This window comes from Notolepis coatsorum, assembly GCF_963971535.1.
Source record: "Notolepis coatsorum genome assembly, chromosome: 3".
Lineage (NCBI taxonomy): Eukaryota > Metazoa > Chordata > Actinopteri > Aulopiformes > Paralepididae > Notolepis > Notolepis coatsorum.
The window spans coordinates 105,000,545-105,020,029 of NC_140167.1; the positions used below are offsets into that span (position 1 = coordinate 105,000,545).

The window sequence follows — 19,485 nt, forward strand, 5'->3', positions numbered from 1 at the left end:
TGTCCAACAGGCTGGTCGCGCCGCCTGAGTGCAGCCAGCCCGAGCCAACATGTCGACAACACTGTTTTTTTCACTGGTAGTTTGTGGAAATTAACCAACTTTCCTCTCTCTCACATGGTAAAATTAGTTTGAACAGCCAGGAGCAATACAAACAGAACCACCGCGGTCCCGTTGTTTTGTAGGCAACATTTTATTTGCTGACTGACCCATTCAATATAGGCAGCTAACCAGAGTGTATACACCCAACCCCCGGTATGACGTCAGCAACAAAATGGCCGCGCCCATAATGCTAAATGCTTCAGAAATGTACACAACAAATCGTTTTTTCTTAGAAACTGCTTATTTTTATAACGTGACTTCTTCTGTGGCTTATCTAAATACTAATGTGATGCTATGAATATGTATTTATCGCACTGCTTCATTTCCACTTTAACTTCACTTTGTCTGCACTGCAACAGCTCTCTCCACTCATAGCAAATTTCTTGAGTAAAAAGTATTTTGGTGAATTGTTGACATAATTAGGAAACTTACGGTTCACACACACACACGTCTCGCAAATCCAGCTGCATTGCAAGGTAAGCACACGCACGCCTCAAGGGATTTCAGAACGAGACTTCTAGATTTCTGTTTCAGTGGCAAGAACAACCACTTTTAGTGGATGTATGTTACTTGGTAACCAAATAAAAATAAGAGGGAAATATGTTCACACGACATTTTGGAACCACGTTAAGTAAAAGAGAGAGAAAAAAAGGTAATAGTTAAGTCTTGTACTGCTCCTAAAGCATTTTTTATTATTATCATAAGAAAAACAAATATACCTTGATATATACCGTTATCATCAAAAGACTGTGAGGCAAGCCTTTGACTTTTCTTTTACATTATTACATTTGCAAGCAAGTCTATACTTTCAGATTCTGTTTTTATATTTGTTTGTTGTGCCCAATACCTCTTAACACTTTGAGTGCCGCCGCTGTTTTCGGGCCCCATCTATTCAATGCCACGCTTTAAAAGATAGGAGTCCGTCACCTTGTTTGTAGAGCTATAACTATATTCTATATTATAGCTATGGATACAATACTATGGTCATTTGACAGTGACTTTCTTCTGGTCAAGATGCAAAAAAGAGAAAATGTTTCCATGCATACATTCACGCGTTATACCGTGGTGAATATAAGTATGTTTTTAGATCGGTCTGGGGTAATTCCTGAAATGCTGAGGAATAGCCTTATTCCTGTATTATACTATAACCGTTGCCGTTTCTTGCCTGGACCCGCTATTATTCTCAAATCAAATCTATATCATAGGTATTATGTTTCATCATGAATGCATGAAAGGGGGGGGGGGTAGTTTTTGATGCTTTGATCGCCACCAACGGCATACGTTGTGGACTAATGTTACACACACACGTTCAGATCGAGGTGAAGACATGCTTGGATCAACGCAAGATTGATATCATATAGCCCTTACCTTGACTAGCATGTACCCCAAAAAGAATATTCCAATTATCTGATCGCGGTTCCAGGTATTGATGTCCATCGTGTCGCCAACATAATCCACCACACATCATGTGTCGGGAGCATTTGATTCGTCTCAATCCAACCATTATAACCGCTCAGCTTGAGCAAAAAAATAAATAAAAATGACCGGACCCATTAGATCGACGCACAGGCCAAGCTACAAGGTTTTAAAGGGTACTTGATACCGCCGTCTAGCTGGATGCGGCCGGTATTGCACTTTGGCGACCTCAGACTCATTCCCTATGGTAACAACAGGCTCCCTGGGTGGATAATTAATAAAAACATCTTAACACTTTGGTTGCCTTGGGTTAAATTCATGATATACCATAGGTTGCCGGCTCTATTTGTCTATGGAGAAGTACCCCTTCTTTGCATGGCTATAACTTTTTAAATTCTATTGCTACATTGCCATTATTAGGGCCCATTCAAAGTCCTATATGTATTGTTCATTGTGTAGCAACGTTAAACTTTTTCATTCACATATTCATAGTAAAGTATGGTCTAATGTATAAGTATGTTTTCATCTCTTTCTGCAGCTTTCTCCAGAACGTGATCTATAGCCCCAAATGCATTATATTGATGATGCAATACAGTTTTATGGCAATCAGCGCGATATAAAAAATTCCAACTAGACGTACTTCTAGAAGTTACTACACGTCATCTGATGTTGACCGGATGGGCTAGGGGCCGTTTATAATTCCGTGGGCAGCGCTATACCAATCATCTAATGTGGGTCAAATGTTGATAATAGCAGTTAGTATCGAAGACGGTAACGTTACACGCTAAAACTCACCCCAGTCTCCGCGCGCCGTTGGGCGATCATCGTAGAGTAGAAATCTTATCATTATGGGATGTAGATTTACCCGGTCCATCTCCAGCTTGTATAATGGTATATACGTCCAAATCATGTTGTTTATCGAGTTATTGGCAATCGATCACTGTGTATTGTGACGAGCTAGAATGCCGGGACCTATAGCGAGTGCCCGGAAGTAATACGGACGTCCAGCACAACCTCTATGCCACTTCCTGTTTAAGCGATTGCGCCGATCGGCCACCAGATGGCGCTCCTGAACCGCCAGAGAGCTCAGTGGGTCCTCCTGGTGGATCTCAGGCCAGCGGAGGGGACATATGAATCCGATCGCAGATTTTTGAAATATTGATATAAGGACGCTGTACAGCGTCCTCCGGCAACTTGAGCATGGCCGGCAATGACGTCTAAACACGTTTCCTGGCAGCCAAAGGGTTAAGTCGTTTTTGGCACTGAAAGTGTTAATGTGGGGGGTTCAATTTAAAAGAGTAATGCACAAGATTGCCTGCATGCCATCATTTGTTATAAATGACATCTAATCAATAATTTGATAGAATACTGAAACGGAGGGCTAGGGCCTCCACGGGTTGCGTTTGATAGAGCTGGCGCACACTATGGCGTTGTAACTCCGATTAAAGAATCACACAGAGGCGTGCTGCAGTTACTGGTTGTATTTGGGAACAAAAGGTGTGTGTGGTTGTCTACAAGGGAATACAATACAGTATACATTAGTAAACACAAAGGAATACAATACAGTATACATTAGTTAACACAGTAGTGGCGCACATAAACATAATGTCATAAACATGTGGTCTATAGCTGCAATAATATTCATTAGCAATACAGTGCAACTAGTAGCCAAGACATTCACTTAACCGGAGTTATTAGATATAACCTACATAGCCTATGCAGGGGGATTACTCATGCAGTGCATGTAAACAATATATAGGTAGGCGGACTGTAAACCGGGTGTAAAGATACATTCTATTCACTAGAAGTAGTGAGTGAGTTATATAGCCTAGGCTAGCTCACGTGCGGCTAAGCTAACCATGCAGCATCACTAGCAGGCAGCATAGGCTGCTAACCTGCGGCTAAGCTAACGGCGCAGCCTCTCGAGAACAGAGAGAAACAGCGTCGACAGGAATAGAACAATGTGAACATACTGTAAAGGTAGAGTAAGCTGAAGGGATGAATTAGGCAGGACTAAACATAGGTACCGTACTCGCGTGTCATTTACGCACACTTTCCTCAAAGGGACAGATCTTACTGCTGCAGCAGCCGCACCGTCAGGCAGCAGCACAGAGAACAGCTTGTGCACACGTTCGACGGAGAAACTCTTAAAGGGCCAGTAACGTTATCAGAAGACTAGAGTGCAACATAGCTCATCACGCTGAACGATTACACTGGCATAAATCAATTACCCTTTCCTGTCAACAACAACATATTAAAGAGCTATTACGGAACAAAGTAGTCTTATTAGCAGGGCTTTCCTACTGTAATCGGCTGCTGTTTCTATAAACTCCACATCAAAGTCATATCTACTCGTGCCTTAGTGATTAGACGGAGACAAGCTTATTGATTTGTGCATTGTGAGCAATTTTCGTTTTGAGCAACCTTTTCTCGTGACCGATTCTCTGCTGATTCTCTTGTCATTACATTGAATTTATGAAGTTTGCCTTGTATCATCTGATCGTCAGCTGTGTTTGTGTTAACCATGCAGAGTGGACCTTGTTCAACAATGTTGTTGCCTAGCAACTGAAAATGCCCTTGAAAGAGTGTATGACGGAAGGAATGTGTGGTTACTAGGGCTGCATGATTATGGCAAACATCATAATCACAATTATTTAGATTGATATTGAAATCACAATTATTGAGAAAATTAGAGCAACACGGCATGTGGCACAATAATAGTTTTATCTTGATCATCTTATTTTCTTGATCGTGAGAAGTTAATTGCCCAGTCCTAGTGGTTACCTTTTTAAAATGGTTGAAAACAGAATATCAATGTGTGTTTTTTTTTGGTTCACTGCTGGTGACATTTTATAATCCACTTTTTTTACATGCCTAATTAGAGCTAATGTTGAGCCCCAACATTTCCTCAAAGTCAATAACTTTCCATGTGGGCAAAATTGATGATGAAATTGATGATTGGGGATGTAAGCAATGTTTAATTACTTCAGCCTTGACGGTTTATCTTCCAAAGCTGCAAACAAATGGACACAAAGGGAGTTTCTAGTTGCTTTGAAGAAGCGAGAGAGAGAGATTCCATTTTACTGTACAAAAGAAGGCTATATTAGTGGGTGAAGCCAGGGTTGGCAGGAGATAAACCTTGGACTTACAATTCAGTGGGATTATCTTTCACAGTGAAAACAGGCATGACCTGAGATCAATTGGTAGTTTGTTCAGAAGGGAGAGAAGAGGGAGGGGACTCAGTCTTATAGGTCAGTGGTTAACTCTTTGGACGCCAGACCCGATGATAGTCGGGTTATCTCGCCATGCGTTGAGCACCAGGACCCCTTGAAAACCCGAGTATAGTCGGGTTTTCATCGTTATTTCTTTTATTCGATATTCCCATTCATTACAGGCACACGGACTCGGGGTTAACATGGGGAATCATCCTGAGAATGCCAAAGTGCAATACCGGCCGCATCCACCCAGGTGGCAGTATCGAGCACCCTTTGAAACATTATATCTTGGCCTGTGCGTCGATCAAATGTCTCCGGTCTGACTTTTCTTTGTCGGGCAGGTGGAGCGGTTGTCCCGATCAGATTGAGAAGCGTGAAATGCTCCTGATGCATGATGTGTGGCGGATTATGTTGGCGACACGATCGACACCAATACTGGGACTCGCGATCAGATAATTGGAATATTCTTTTTGGGGTACATCCTAGTGAATTGATATATCAATCCTGCTGTGATCCAAACATGACTTCACCTCGATCACAACATATGTGTGTAACGTTACTTCACAATGTATGCAGTTGGTGACGATCAAAGCATCAAAAAACGACCCCCCCCCCCACCCTTTCATGCATTCATGATGAAACATAATACCGATAATATAGATTTGATTTCGAAATAGTAGCGTGTACAGGCGAGAAACGGCAACGCTTTTAGTGAAATGCACGTATTGCTGCATAGCGTCATTTTCTGCGATTAGACAGGATCACTCTAAAACTACTCATATTTACCACGGTATAAAACGGGAATGTATGGATGACATTTTTTTTCTTTTTCACATATTGAACGATAGTCGATGTCAAATAGGCCATAGTATTTTATCCATAGCTATAATATAGAATATAGTTATAGCCCTGCAAACACTGCCACTTATTCCTATCTCTTAGAACTTGGCGTGGTAAGTAAAAATGATGCTCAACTGCGTGGCGTCCATTGAGTTACTAACTAATGGGAAATTAAGTTTGAATGTATTATCACTACTGGATAATGTATCAGACAACATCTTTTGAAAGACCTGTTTAAAAACTGGAGCCTAGTCACACCTGGGTTAGTACCACTGTGGTTAGTGCCACTGGTGTTAGTACCACTGTGGTTAGTGCCACTGGTGTTAGTACCACTGGTGTTAGTCCCACTGGTGTTAGTACCACTGGTGTTAGTCCCACTGGTGTTAGTCCCACTGGTGTTAGTACCACTGTGGTTAGTGCCACTGGTGTTAGTACCACTGTGGTTAGTGCCACTGGTGTTAGTACCACTGGTGTTAGTACCACTGGTGTTAGTACCACTGGTGTTAGTACCACTGTTGTTAGTACCACTGGTGTTAGTACCACTGGTGTTAGTACCACTGTTGTTAGTACCACTGGTGTTAGTACCACTGTTGTTAGTACCACTGGTGTTAGTACCAATAGTACACTGGTGTTAGTACCACTGGTGTTAGTACCACTGGTGTTAGTACCACTGGTGTTAGTACCACTGTGGTTAGTGCCACTGGTGTTAGTACCACTGTTGTTAGTACCACTGTGGTTAGTGCCACTGGTGTTAGTACCACTGGTGTTAGTACCACTGTTGTTAGTACCACTGTGGTTAGTGCCACTGTGGTTAGTGCCACTGGTTTAGTACCACTGTGGTTAGTGCCACTGGTGTTAGTACCACTGGTGTTAGTACCACTGGTGTTAGTACCAATAGTACCACTGGTGTTAGTACCACTGGTGTTAGTACCACTGGTGTTAGTACCACTGGTGTTAGTACCACTGGTGTTAGTACCACTGTGGTACCACTGGTGTTAGTACCACTGGTGTTAGTACCACTGGTGTTAGTGCCACTGGTGTTAGTACCACTGGGGTTAGTACCACTGGTGTTAGTACCACTGGTGTTAGTACCACTGGTGTTAGTACCACTGGTGTTAGTACCACTGGTGTTAGTACCACTGGTGTTAGTACCACTGGTGATAGTACCACTGGTGTTAGTACCACTGGTACACTGTGGTTAGTGCCACTGGTGTTAGTACCACTGGTGTTAGTACCACTGGTGTTAGTACCACTGGTGTTAGTACCAATAGTACACTGTGGTTAGTGCCACTGGTGTTAGTACCACTGGTGTTAGTGCCACTGGTGTTAGTACCACTGGTGATAGTACCACTGGTGTTAGTACCACTGGTGTTAGTACCACTGGTGTTAGTACCACTGGTGTTAGTACCACTGGTGTTAGTACCACTGTGGTACCACTGGTGTTAGTACCACTGGTGTTAGTACCACTGTTGTTAGTACCACTGGGGTTAGTACCACTGTTGTTAATACCACTCTTGTTAGTACCACTGTTGTTAGTACCACTGGGGTTAGTACCACTGTTGTTAGTACCACTGGTGTTAGTACCACTGTTGTTAGTACCACTGTTGTTAGTACCACTGTTAGTACCACTGTTGTTAGTACCACTGTTGTTAGTACCACTGTTGGTAGTACCACTGTTGTTAGTACCACTGTTGTTAGTACCACTGTTGTTAGTACCACTGTTGTTAGTACCACTGTTGTTAGTACCACTGTTGTTAGTACCACTGGGGTTAGTACCACTGCCAAAAAATCTGTTGCAAAAATGTTAGTATTGTATTCAACTTCCCACCCACTGATGTATCCGTGGCAACAAGTGTCATTGGTTCCCCCAACGAGGTAGATGCTTGAATCCTACTAGAACTGTTTGAGCTGGAGTGCATCCTATTAACTATCTCCACTAACTATCTCCGAGTGCTCCGATATGAGCGGCTCCATGAGCTATTGTTAGATTAAGTCATTGAACTGTCAGTTTGTAGGATATAATCTTTACTCACACATGTGCTCCTAAATAATTTGTCTGGTTCATGCACATTTATTTTAGTCACAAATGAGAGTGAAACACCTGCACCGGCTTAACCCTTTCACTACCACACTACAGAAGGTTAACCTTTCACTACCACACTGTCTGTAGTGTGGTAGTGAATGATAAGATAAGATATTCCTGTATTGATCCCCTTGGGGAAATTCAGGGTTAACCTTCTGTAGTGTGGTAGTGAAAGGGTTAACCCTTTGTCGTGCGGCAGTGAAAGGGTTAACCTTCTGTATTGTTGCAGGGAAAGGGTTAACCATTTGGTAGTGAAAGGTTTAAACCCTGTACATAGGTACTCCGTTATGGAATTTGAATGTCCTTCCACCGCTGGCTTGTTGTTTTGTCATACGGATAGCCACTGGAAAATTACTCGGCTGCGTGCATCTGGCAACCTCTCTCGCTCGACATGGCTTGCAGATAATAGTTTTCCACAATACCTGAGTCCTGTCTCTTTGAATGGGGAGTCATCCATATTTAAGTCGTAAATTACTAACGACACAGAATGATTCATTTGGTCAAAAAGGACAATTTTGTGGTAGAAAAATGCATTATTTCCATTTAGACCTGCCTTTACACATGTGCCATCTGCCAGAGTCCTTAGTTACCATGGCAATCACTCACTGTGCAATTAGATTAGATTCAACTTTATTGTCATTGCAGAGTACAAGTACAGAGTACAACTACATGCAGTTTAGCATTTAACCAGAGCACAAAGAAGCAGTATTGTACATATGTATACAGTATTAATAGTAAAGATATACAGTATGAGCAGAGTGAGTAGCATATACACACTATAGACAGTAGTATAAATATGAATTCATTATAGAGAATGTAACCAGTGGTTTAAATAGTATGAGTATATATGGAATAATTATAGAATATGGAATATATGAAAAAGCTATAGTATATACACAATGTGAACTGTGAACAGTATTGTACAGTATAAACAATGAGCATACGACTCATTACAAACACTATAGACAGTAGTATTTAGCAGAATACTAGTATTTAGTAGTATTTAGCCTTTTAGCAGAGATTGTGATTCATTTTAATCTCACATTTCACCTCCTAGATGCAGTAAATTATATATGTATTCAACATAAAATCACATCACTTTTGAATGTATTTTCTTTGAATATGTTTGTTTTGTAGCAAATCATTTCATTGTTTTATTTATTTATTTATTTATTTCGCACCATTTCAGGAATACAGTAAAAGTGTATAAAGGTGCCGAGTAGAGGCAAGAGACCCATGGGCCTATATGGAGCCTCAACTCATTAAATCATTGGATAAAAAGAAAACACAAAAACAAAAGTAAAGTGAAATAAGTTCATAAAACAATTTTCATAATAGAATAATAATAACAATAATAATCACAATAATAATAATAACAAAAACAACATTAACCCTTTGATCGCCGGGGTTAAATCATAATTTACCATCCCTCGCCAGCCCTATTTAACATGGAGAAGTTCCCCTTCTTTGCAGGGCTATAACTTTTTAAATTGTATTGCTAAATTGACATTACCATGGCCCATTCAAAGTCCTATATCTATTGTTCAGGGTGTAGCAACGTTATACTTTTTCATTCACATATTCATACTAAAATACGGTCTAAAGTATAAGTATGTTTCTATCGTTTTCTGCAGCTTTCTCCAGAACGTGATTTATAGCCCCAAATGCATTATATTGATGATTGTATAAAGTTTGATAGCAATCGGCGCGAGATAAAAAAATTCAAATGGACGTACTTCTAGAATGATCTACGTATGATCTGATGATGACCGGATGGGGGGGGGTCGTTTATAATTCCGTGGGCAACGTTATATCATTCATCTAGTGTGGGTGATATTATCATTGGAGCAGTTAGTATAGAAGACATTACAAAATAACGCTGAAACTCACCGTAGCTTCCTCGCGCCGTTGGGAGATGAGCGTGGAACAGATTTTTTTCTATTATGGGATATAGAAATACCCGATCCATTTCCAGGTTGTATAATAGTATATACGTCCAAATCATGTTGTTTATCGAGTTATTGGCAACGGATCGATATCCATTGTGTCGAGCTCGAGTCCCGGGACCTATAGCGAGTGATCGGACCAAATTGAAATGAGCACCAGCGTCCACTTCCCTGTTTATGTCCTGGGCGATCTGCCGATCGGCCACCAGATGGCGCTCTTGAACCGTTAGATAGTTGACATGGGCTCACCAGTACATATAATGTCTCCGGGGGAGAAATATGATTTCGATCACAGATTTTTGAAATATTGATATCAATGAATACAGCGTCAGCGTACAGCGTCATCGGCAGAATAAGCATGGCGGGGAATGACGCTGAAAAGCGTCAACGGCGATTAAAGGGTTAATAATTAGTCTAAACTAATTAACATGAAACTGTAAAACAAAGTGACATTAATGGTTTTATGAGATTGAAGCTATTCATTTAACAATGTATATTTAAGCTTGGATTTGAGTGATGAAATAGATGAGCACATTTTTATTATGGAGGGTTTTGAATTCCAAATAGTAGGACCTCTAAATCTTATACTGAACTGACCTAATGTTGTGCGGAAGAAATTACGATGAATATTGTTTGATTGCCTTGTTGGATATGAATGAATACTGGAGTTTGATATGAAAAAATATATGGAAAACAATAGGAAATCAATCTAAATTAAAAGTGCAGTTAAACATAAAAATACATATCTGGTATTAATATCAAAGATTGATAGTATTTTAAGTTGCTTAAAAAGAGGAGCAGATGGTTCAAGGTGATTAGAAGTAGTGGCAAGCCTTATGAATTTCTTTTGCAATATAAAAAGTTTATGGAGAGAAGTAGGAAAAGTACTGGCCCAAATAATATTACAATACGATAAATATGGGTATATCAAACTGTAATAAAGTGTCAAAAGACAGGAGCGATTCACAAGAGAAGAAATCCTTCTAATAATGCCATATGATTTCATAACTTTTTTTGCAAATGGTTGCCGCCATCTTTAGTGTTGTGAAATGCTCCATTCAGAACTACCGCAGTGGTCCGTCTGATTATATAGACTGGTGCTGCTTTAAAATGATGCTGTTTCGGTTCCTTTTGCTAACAGAGGATTGCTCAGAGCCTCAAGGAGGAGCAGAAGAAGATGTTGCAAGAATCGTCGTTCTCTGATGTACAGCTAGAAGATCTAGACGCCAGGAGAAACAGCAATCCTGGTCAGTGCTTCCACACTTGTAGAGCAGTATTGTGATTTCTGTTTTCTCATTTTGTAGTATTTCACTAATCCCATTGGGTATCACAACTAGAAACAATATGATTCCCCAAAAATTCTTCCTTTTGCCTGATGTGAAACATATTCCAACACACTTATTCTTGTGCCTCTGTAACTTTCTGCGCCAAAGCACAGGCTGATATATGTAGTTTGTGAGATATTGCGCCGATTCTCACACACGCATGTGGAGTACTAAACTGTAATTACCAGTTAATACCAAGTGCTGATCCAATCCATTACTGGTATTAAGTCATATAGACTTTGATCATCAATTTGTAATTGGACAAAATAACTGAGGTATTATCTACCCTCCCCCCTCCTCAATTAAGAGATATGCCATCCTTTTATGTGTCAGGAAATCTGGGTGCTTTGATTTCTGATATCACTGTCTAAAAAAAAGTATATTATAACAAAGTAATGCCAAAGGAAGCTTCGTAGTCGGCCAAGGCCAACATAACAAACAAACAATTTTTACTTTTTAAATAATCTTAACTAAACTAAGAAATACAACAATGAAAAAAAAAAAATACAGGGACCTATGCCTGACTCCTTACCTATTTCAAACACAAGAGAAAACAAGGGGAAAATCCACTCCTATGGCTCCCAAACTAACTTTACAAAATGATCCAAAGCACAACGGGAACTAAATCAAAGAGGTGAGGTTGGGAAGAGCAAGTGGAAGTTGCTGTCAAAGACTGCCGGTCAGATAGCGCCTATTCTGTATGGTCGAGGATGTGATGATCGGCCAATCATGGCATGGCTCATGGTCTCATCTTGGCCTGGTATAGACCTTTTAAAAATAATTCTGTTGCTAGGGAAACAGATTGGGCCCCCAGTGTATTCCCCGCCAGTCGCTCTATGCCATGGCTCCTTCCAATTTGCTGCTCCCAGCAGTTAAAATGAGAGATGCAAAAAATACTTTGAAAATGGACAAACCCCCTCACTACTTTTAGGGACTCTATCGCAGAGTTGTTTGCACACACCTGCAACTGTCACCCAACCTTTTAACTGGTGTGTAAATTGTCTGTTCCGTTTCATGTCTTTGATTCCTTGTCATTTTATTTGATTGTTTGTTTGCTGTGTGTTTTAATTATTTCCCTTACCTCTGTGATGTGTGTTTCATCTGTGTCCAATAGTCTTATCTGGATTGAATTTAGTTTTATATATATATATATATATATATATCCTTTTGAGAGGCCCTTTTGTCCTCTCACCACTAGCCATCGTTGTAAATAAGAATTTGTTCTTAACACTTTGATTACCAGCCATGCGGTGCGCCTTACCCCCGTTGAATGCCAGCACCCACTTCAATGATAGCGTTGTGAACGCATAATCTATGTCTTAAATTATGTGTCCAATCTGCCCGTCGCTTATCAATGACTTGTTTGCAGTCAACATTGTCGAAACGGATTGTTTTTTAATCGGTTCATTTCCGTTTTATAGCATTTTGAAAAGCCCTTGTTTTCTTGAACGTTTCAGGAAAATATAACTTTTCCGTGATAAACGGCATTTACTGGAATATTCTGGAATACACTAAAAACGATGTAATTTTTCGGCCTATTGAATCGTTTTCAAATAAACGCTAGATTATCGATAGTATATGTGTAACTGAGGGGTACAATTCCCTGACTGTATTACTAGATATGATACTTACTACCACTACCTTTGTACTTAATATTCGGCCACCCAGTACACGGCATAAATATATTATGATGAACACTGTCACGTAGATGAAACGGATCCAACACAAATGTACGAATTAGAAATAGGTCTTTATTTCTACACAGCGATGGTGTGTAGAGCAAGCACTTAATCAAATCAATCACATTTATGAATGGAATTAGTATGCACTTTTATGGCAAGAGTATTCGTCGGTATATCAATAGAGAAGGTCCAATCTCTGAAGGCGCAGGTGGTACATATACGACCTGGAATAGTTTAAGGAATAACAGCAATGATACTTTAATGATTATATACTGGACACACTAGGGGGGGTTAATCCGGTCGCTTGTAAGCCGACAGGAGTAGGAGGGGGGGGGGGGTAGAATCCGGCTGCCTCATCCGGCCAAGGGTATCCCAGGTGAACCCACTGTAGTGCCGTTCAATGCGCCGGCGATCCTTGGACCACAGATGAAAGCAGGTGGAGTCTTTGTGGGTCGGCTCTCTCCGGTCCACGGGGGAGAGACGTGAAGCGACCTCGTCTTGCAGAGCGTCTCCTCACCTTGCGTCCTCTCCAGGGGGGGGGGGTTCCAACACACGGCAGTGTCGGGGGTCTTTATCCATGGAATAATCAAAGTATACAAAGCATAATCCGTGCCTGGGAAGGCGGGCTGTCGTCGGTAGAATAATCCGGTATACAGGTCCACTCGCTCGTCGGCTCTGGGGCTCCTCGGGTGCAGCTTCACGTGGGGTCAACCACCCTGGGTAAGCAGCCAGTTCTCTGCCCGAAACGATGGGGTACTGACTACGGTAGTATTCTCACCGCACGAAGCACTATATATTAACAGACTATTATTAGCTTAATAGACTACGTCCAACTCGACGATATAGTGCCAAATATGACTATTCAAATATTAATATACACGATGTCTCAATACCGATGGTAGGCGAACTTGGCCTTACTCCCACACGTGGCGTCGCGGGGAGGCTTTACGTCTGTGACTCTATTGGAGGGTAAGAAACTGGACTGAAAAGAAAGTCCTACTTTAGTAGCGCAGTATATATACGCACTATGAACAAATAGTCCCATTAGTGGTGCGGTAGTCAGATTCCTACGCGGAACTAGGACTTGTTCGTACATGTGGAGCGGTACGTTTGAACTGGGTCTGAGGGGTATGGCAGCCTGGCACCAAGGTCTCGACCAATAGTAGAATGGAGACTATTATGGGATGTTCAGTAGGCTAGAATGGATATTCAATGCATATTGTACAAGGAATATACAAGGGATATCAGGGAATATTAGAGAATATACAAATACAATTAAATATATATATATAAATAAATATATATATTCGGTTTAATCTGGCCCTTCACAACAGCCACCCCCTGATTGGTCCCAGACCTAATCAGTTAAACAGAGACAGATTAATCGCGTTGTCTATTTACATAAGGGTTTGCTGTAGGGGTCAGTCAACTTCACAAAGTCATAGGGTTGTAGGGTCATGGTCATCATCGATTGTGTCTGGGAGTCGAGGCAGTTCTATGAGCCTCGCCACGGGACGGGTGTAAGTGCGACCCTGGACGAGCACTTCAGCTGCTCGGACCTTGCCGTCGGCACCGGTGATCACTTTGCTTACGCGGCCGGCCGGCCACATAGCTCTGGGCAGTGATTGATCAATAATCATGACGACTGTTCCTTCTGTCAAATTGTCTCTCTCCTTTACCCACTTCTGGCGGGTCTGTAGAGACGGTAGGTAGTGCAGTAGGAAACTGTTCCAAAACTTGTCGGCTAATACTTGGCTGTACCTCCACATTCGTCGGCCGTTCGCTTCTTCAGGCCGGTACATTGTCTGGAGTAATGCAGGATCTAGCCGCCCCATCAGGAGTGTGTTGGGGGTAACTGGGTCGATATCCGCCACATCACTGGAGACATATCCGAGGGGCTTCGAGTTAAGTACTCCCTCAATCTCCGTGAGGACTGTCATTAGGACTTCTTCCGCCACAGTCTGGGCCCCAAGTACTGCGTACAGGGCTGTCTTTATGGAGCGCACTTCTCGTTCCCAAGTGCCACCGAAGTGGGGTGCGTTTGGGGGGTTGAATTGGAAATCAACCTGTGCTGGAGCGAGGTGGGTCTTAAGTTCTGGGCCCATAGCTTGGAAGCTCTCTCTCAGCTCTCTTTCGCCGCCTTTGAAGTTTGTCCCATGATCGGACAATAGGGTAGACGGTCTTCCTTTCCGTGATGTGAATCTACGGAAGGCCATAAGGAATGAGTCTGTGCTCATGGTCGGGAGAAGCTCGATGTGTATCGCTCTGGTGGTCATGCATTTGAATACAATACCCCACCGCTTCTCGGTTCCTCTTCCTTTCTTTATGTGCAGCGGGCCAAAGCAGTCCATACCCGTTGAGTGGAATGGCTTGTCACCGATTCGGAGGCGACATGGAGGAAGGTCAGCCATCCTTGGTATGCTGGGCTGCGCGCGCCACTTGCGGCAGTCTAGACATGTTCGCTGGAAGCGTCGTACCGCCTCTCTTCCTTGTAGGATCCAGTAACGACGTCTGATTTCCGCGAAGACTCTTTCTGCTCCTGCGTGATGTACATCCTCATCGTATTTCTTTATAATCAGCTCTGTGACCTTGTGTCGGCTGTTCAATACGATCGGGTATTTAATGTCATCCGGTAGATTGGGGGCTCTGCGTAGGCGACCACCCACTCTGATGAGGGTATGAGCGTCGCTCTCGGGGGCTAGATGAATTAATCTGCTGTCGGATGGGACGGGCTTTCCTCCCTGTAGACAGGCCAATTCATCGGGGAACGAGTTTCTCTGGGCTCGCTGCAGTAGAAGCAATTCTGCTTCCTCGTAGTTAGCTGCTGACATATCAGCGGGGGACTTGCACTCCGGGTGGTACCGCAGGAATGTTCTTTGTTGTGCACTCTCTATGGACGTGCAATCGTCTATGTTAGGGTCGGTGGAGGCTACGGTGCTCAATCCACAGAACACAGACTTCTTATTTTCCACCTCCTCTGGACTTGCTTCCCTCGGGATAGGCATGGGCCACTGTCCTTCCGGGAGTCTTAGGAATGCGGGGCCGTCACTGTAGACATTGCGACGGGTGAGGTCATCCAGGGGCATCCCCCGGGTGATGACGTCAGCTGGGTTCTGTTTTGTATCAACGTAGCGCCACTCTGTTTCTCCGGTTAACTCTTCGGTTAAGTCTTGAATCTCGGTGACTCTGACTCCCACGAAGACTTTGTACTTGCATGAGTCCGATTTGATCCAGGCGAGTACCGTCGTGGAATCTGACCACAGGATTGTTCTACACACCGGTATGGTGAGCTCACGTTGGATGAGCGTGGCTAGGTGCGCTCCGGCTAGGGCTGCGCAGAGCTCTAGACGTGGGATAGATTGTTGCTTGCGTGGGGCTATTCTCGAGCGGGCGAGGACAAATGCTGTGTAGATCTCTCCCCCCTTCTCTTGGGCCCGCAAGTAGGCTACTGATCCGTATGCGACCTCTGAGGCGTCACTGAAGACGTGTAAGTCCATTTTACATGTCTCTGGCCTCACCGTGGGTGGGAAGTAGCTTCGGCGCATATTAACGCCTGGGAGTGAGTGGAGCTCCATCTCCCACTCTCTCCAGGTGGATGCAAGATGTGCGGGAATGGGGTCGTCCCAGCCCTGGTCCTTGTCCCACAATGCTCGTACAATCATTTTTGCCCTGGTGGTGTACGGTAGAATACATCCTAGCGGGTCATATTGTCGGGCGAGTGTTGTGTACACACTCCGTCTGGTGGTCGGCGCCGCCGCCGGCCTTCCCTGCTCTGTAGTCAGGGGCTTGTGTCTGTAGTGAAGCGAATCTGTTTTGAATCGCCACACCAATCCCAGGGTCATCTCCTGGGCTTCTCCCGGGATTGTAGCCATCCAGGTCTCGCTGCTGGCTGCCTTGTCCTCGGAGGAGAGGCTGCGCAGTACTTGCGGATCGCTGCTGGCCCACTGCCTGAGATCAAAGCCGCCTTTGATCAATGAGGCGCGGAGTTTAATCAGGAGAGCCTCGGCTTCTTCTTGGGTTGAAAGGCTTTGTAGACAGTTGTCTACGTAGAAGCTGTTCTTTACGCTGTGTCGGACCTCTTCGTCCGCTGCTGGGTCCTCTGCTACATGTTTCTGTAGTGCAAATGTAGCACAGCAGGGGCTGCACGTCGTTCCGAAGGGGAGGACTTCCCATTGGTAGATGGCTGGGTGCTCATCTCCTGGCTTCTCTCTCCATAGGAACCGTAACAGGGGCTTGTCCGCCTCTACTAATCTCACCTGCAGGAACATTCCTTTAATGTCCCCGCTGATGGCCACCTTTTCCTGGCGGAAGCGGAGTAGAACGCCGAGTAGGGAGGGGCCGAGTGTGGGACCGGGCAGTAACTCTTTATTCAGATTTTGGGATCCGATCTGGTAGCTGCAGTTAAATACTATGCGGTCTTTACCGTTGTGATGGACCTTGTGGTGAGGCACGTACCACGATTCAGTGGTCTGGTCAGCCTCTTTAATGTCCATCTTTGTGACGTGTCCCGCTGTGATGAGCTTCTCAATCTCAGCGCGGTATACACTCTCTTGGGCGGGGTTCTTGGCTAAGCGCCGCTCCGTGTTCAGCAGGTACCGTTCTGTGGCGTCTGTCTTGGCGTGGAAAGTAGGCATTCCTTCTCGCCGCAGGAGTGGCGTGGCGTATCTCAACACGCCGTTGACCGGGACTCTCTTGGTCCCTGTCTCGAGGAGGTGAATGGCGTAAATGTCATCTTTAGAGCGAATGTCTTTCTTTCCGTTCTTAAAGGGCATTTGTTCCAAGGTCCATAGCCGCTCTACGTGTTGCAGGAGTGCGGTTTCTCCCTCTGTGACTCGGGAGTGGAGACATCTAGTGGCTGTACTTCGGTTGAGAGATTTGGCGAGCGGGCCTTGGAGAGTCCATCCCAAACGGGTCTCGACTGCTGCAGGACAGCCTCGGGGTCCGGTATGAACCCGGTCTATCGGGACAATGAGGTCTGCATGGTCGGAGCCTATCAACAGGGTCGGCATAGCATTGTCTATGAGCGGGATCGGTAACTTGCGCAGATGTGCATATTTCTCCATCAGCTTGGCGACGGGGTATGTGTACCGCGACAGTCCTATTTCTTGGCTGGTGAAAGCGTCTGTAATCTGGTACCGTCGCTCAGGCTGGCCGCTTGCTGCGATAGAGAATGAGACATTCTCGCCCTTTATCGTCTTCAAATCTCGTCTTATTGTCCGAATTGTCATTTGGGTTTCGCTTCCCCGCAGCCCTAGCTGGGCCGCAGCGGAGGCGAGCAGCAGGGTCTTCTCTGACCCGTCATCGAGGACGGCGTAAGTGTCCAGGACTTTATTCTGGTAGCTTAGTGTCACACGCACTACTTTTAGGAGTACTCGGGCTCCACTGCTGCTGGCGGGATCGATGACGCTCGCTTTGCGGCTGGATGGTGCGGGTGAAGGGCGCCGTCTGTTACTGTCGTGAAGTATGTCCAGATGGGCTCCATCGCACTTGGTGCACCTTTTCTTTAAGCGGCATTCGGCTGCCATGTGTGAGCGCGCACAGCGAAAGCAGCGCTTGTTGGACTTTATCCATTGACTGGCTTCCTCCGCGTTCAGCTTGGGGAAGGAGTCACATTGCGCTAGCCAGTGTTCTTTCTCACAGTAGGGGCACACTATCTTCCACTTCTCCGTTCTGGAGGGGGTACTGTGGCTCCTGCTGCTCGGTACTGACTCCGATTGGTGCATCACAGTCACCGATCTTCTTCCATCATTTAGTCGTCTGGTTCCTTCTCTGGAGCCAGGGGTGCTCCGTCCGAATGTATCTAGCCGTAGGCTGCTGACTTCTCTCGCCAGGAAGTCTGCTAGATCGAGGAGGTTCGGTTCGGGGCCATTCGGGTCTCTGTGGTCCCTCTGCCGCCTAAAGCGCTCCTGACGAGCGGGCGGCAGCTTCTCCAGAATCCTTTCCACATTTGAGTTGGCGTAAAGTTCATGCCTCCCCTTCTCTCTTTGCGCTCCCAACATCCCTACCAGGGACTGCACTCTGATGGACAGGTCGTCCAGTGCTCGATTGTCTATTGCTGGGGGTAAGCGGTCGATGTGTCGGATCTCCTGGATCACGTAATCCCATATGCGCCCATACCTCTGGTCCAATGCTACCAGCGCTGCTGTGTATGGGGTGGTGGAAGTCGCGTAGGCGAGCGCTATATTATGTGCGCGGGGCACCTTTAAGTGCTTCAGTAGGATGGCGTATTTGTGGCGTTCATCCAATACATCCACCAACATGGTCTCCAGACACATGCGGAGTTCTGTATACTGGGCCCGGTTCTCTTGGGTGAAGTCGGGTACCATAGGCGTGCCAATGTATGACGCTGACTGTGGATACATCGGCGAGCGTTGGGGGAGAGGCCTCCTAGGCGAGTCTCCTCCCGCTCCTTGGTATGGGCTGGTACCGGCAGTGTACCATGGCCCGCTTGTCCAGGTGCTGTTCCTCGGTGCGGGTCGTGCGTCGTGCTCACCCGTGTATAGAGTCGGGGGTCTGTAGCGCAGCTCCGCGGGAGTATAGCCTGGTCCGGTAGAGTACTGTGCTGTCTTCGGGCGTGGTTCTCCTCCTCTTCCTCTTCGTCTTCAGTTAGGTCATCCAGTGCTTGTAGTCTCTGGTTTAGCCTCTCCACAGGATATGCTGCTCCTTCCCGGTTGCTAGGTCTCGCTTGGACCGGTGGGGGGAGGTGGTCTGTGGGGGGTATAGACCTCGTCTGTTGGTCAAGTTCAGGGTTGTTTACTCGGCTAGGGGATGCCGCCCTGGAGGTGTGTCTAGACGAGTTCCTGGAGCCTCTGGCGGAGGGAGAGGGTGTTGTCCGTCTGATCAGCTGTTCTATTAGTTGCGACTGCTGTCTGTCGCGCG

General features: G+C 44.9%; 1 protein-coding gene across 1 annotated transcript in view; it reads left to right on the plus strand.

Annotated features, from left to right (window-relative positions):
• Nucleotides 1-19,485, plus strand: part of cog3 (component of oligomeric golgi complex 3) — a 102,856-nt gene that overhangs the window by 62,673 nt on the left and 20,698 nt on the right. Inside the window, exon 14 of the mRNA XM_084309733.1 lies at nucleotides 10,741-10,846. Within this exon, the coding sequence (XP_084165859.1) occupies nucleotides 10,741-10,846 (106 nt within the window). The remainder of the gene's footprint in view (nucleotides 1-10,740; nucleotides 10,847-19,485) is intronic.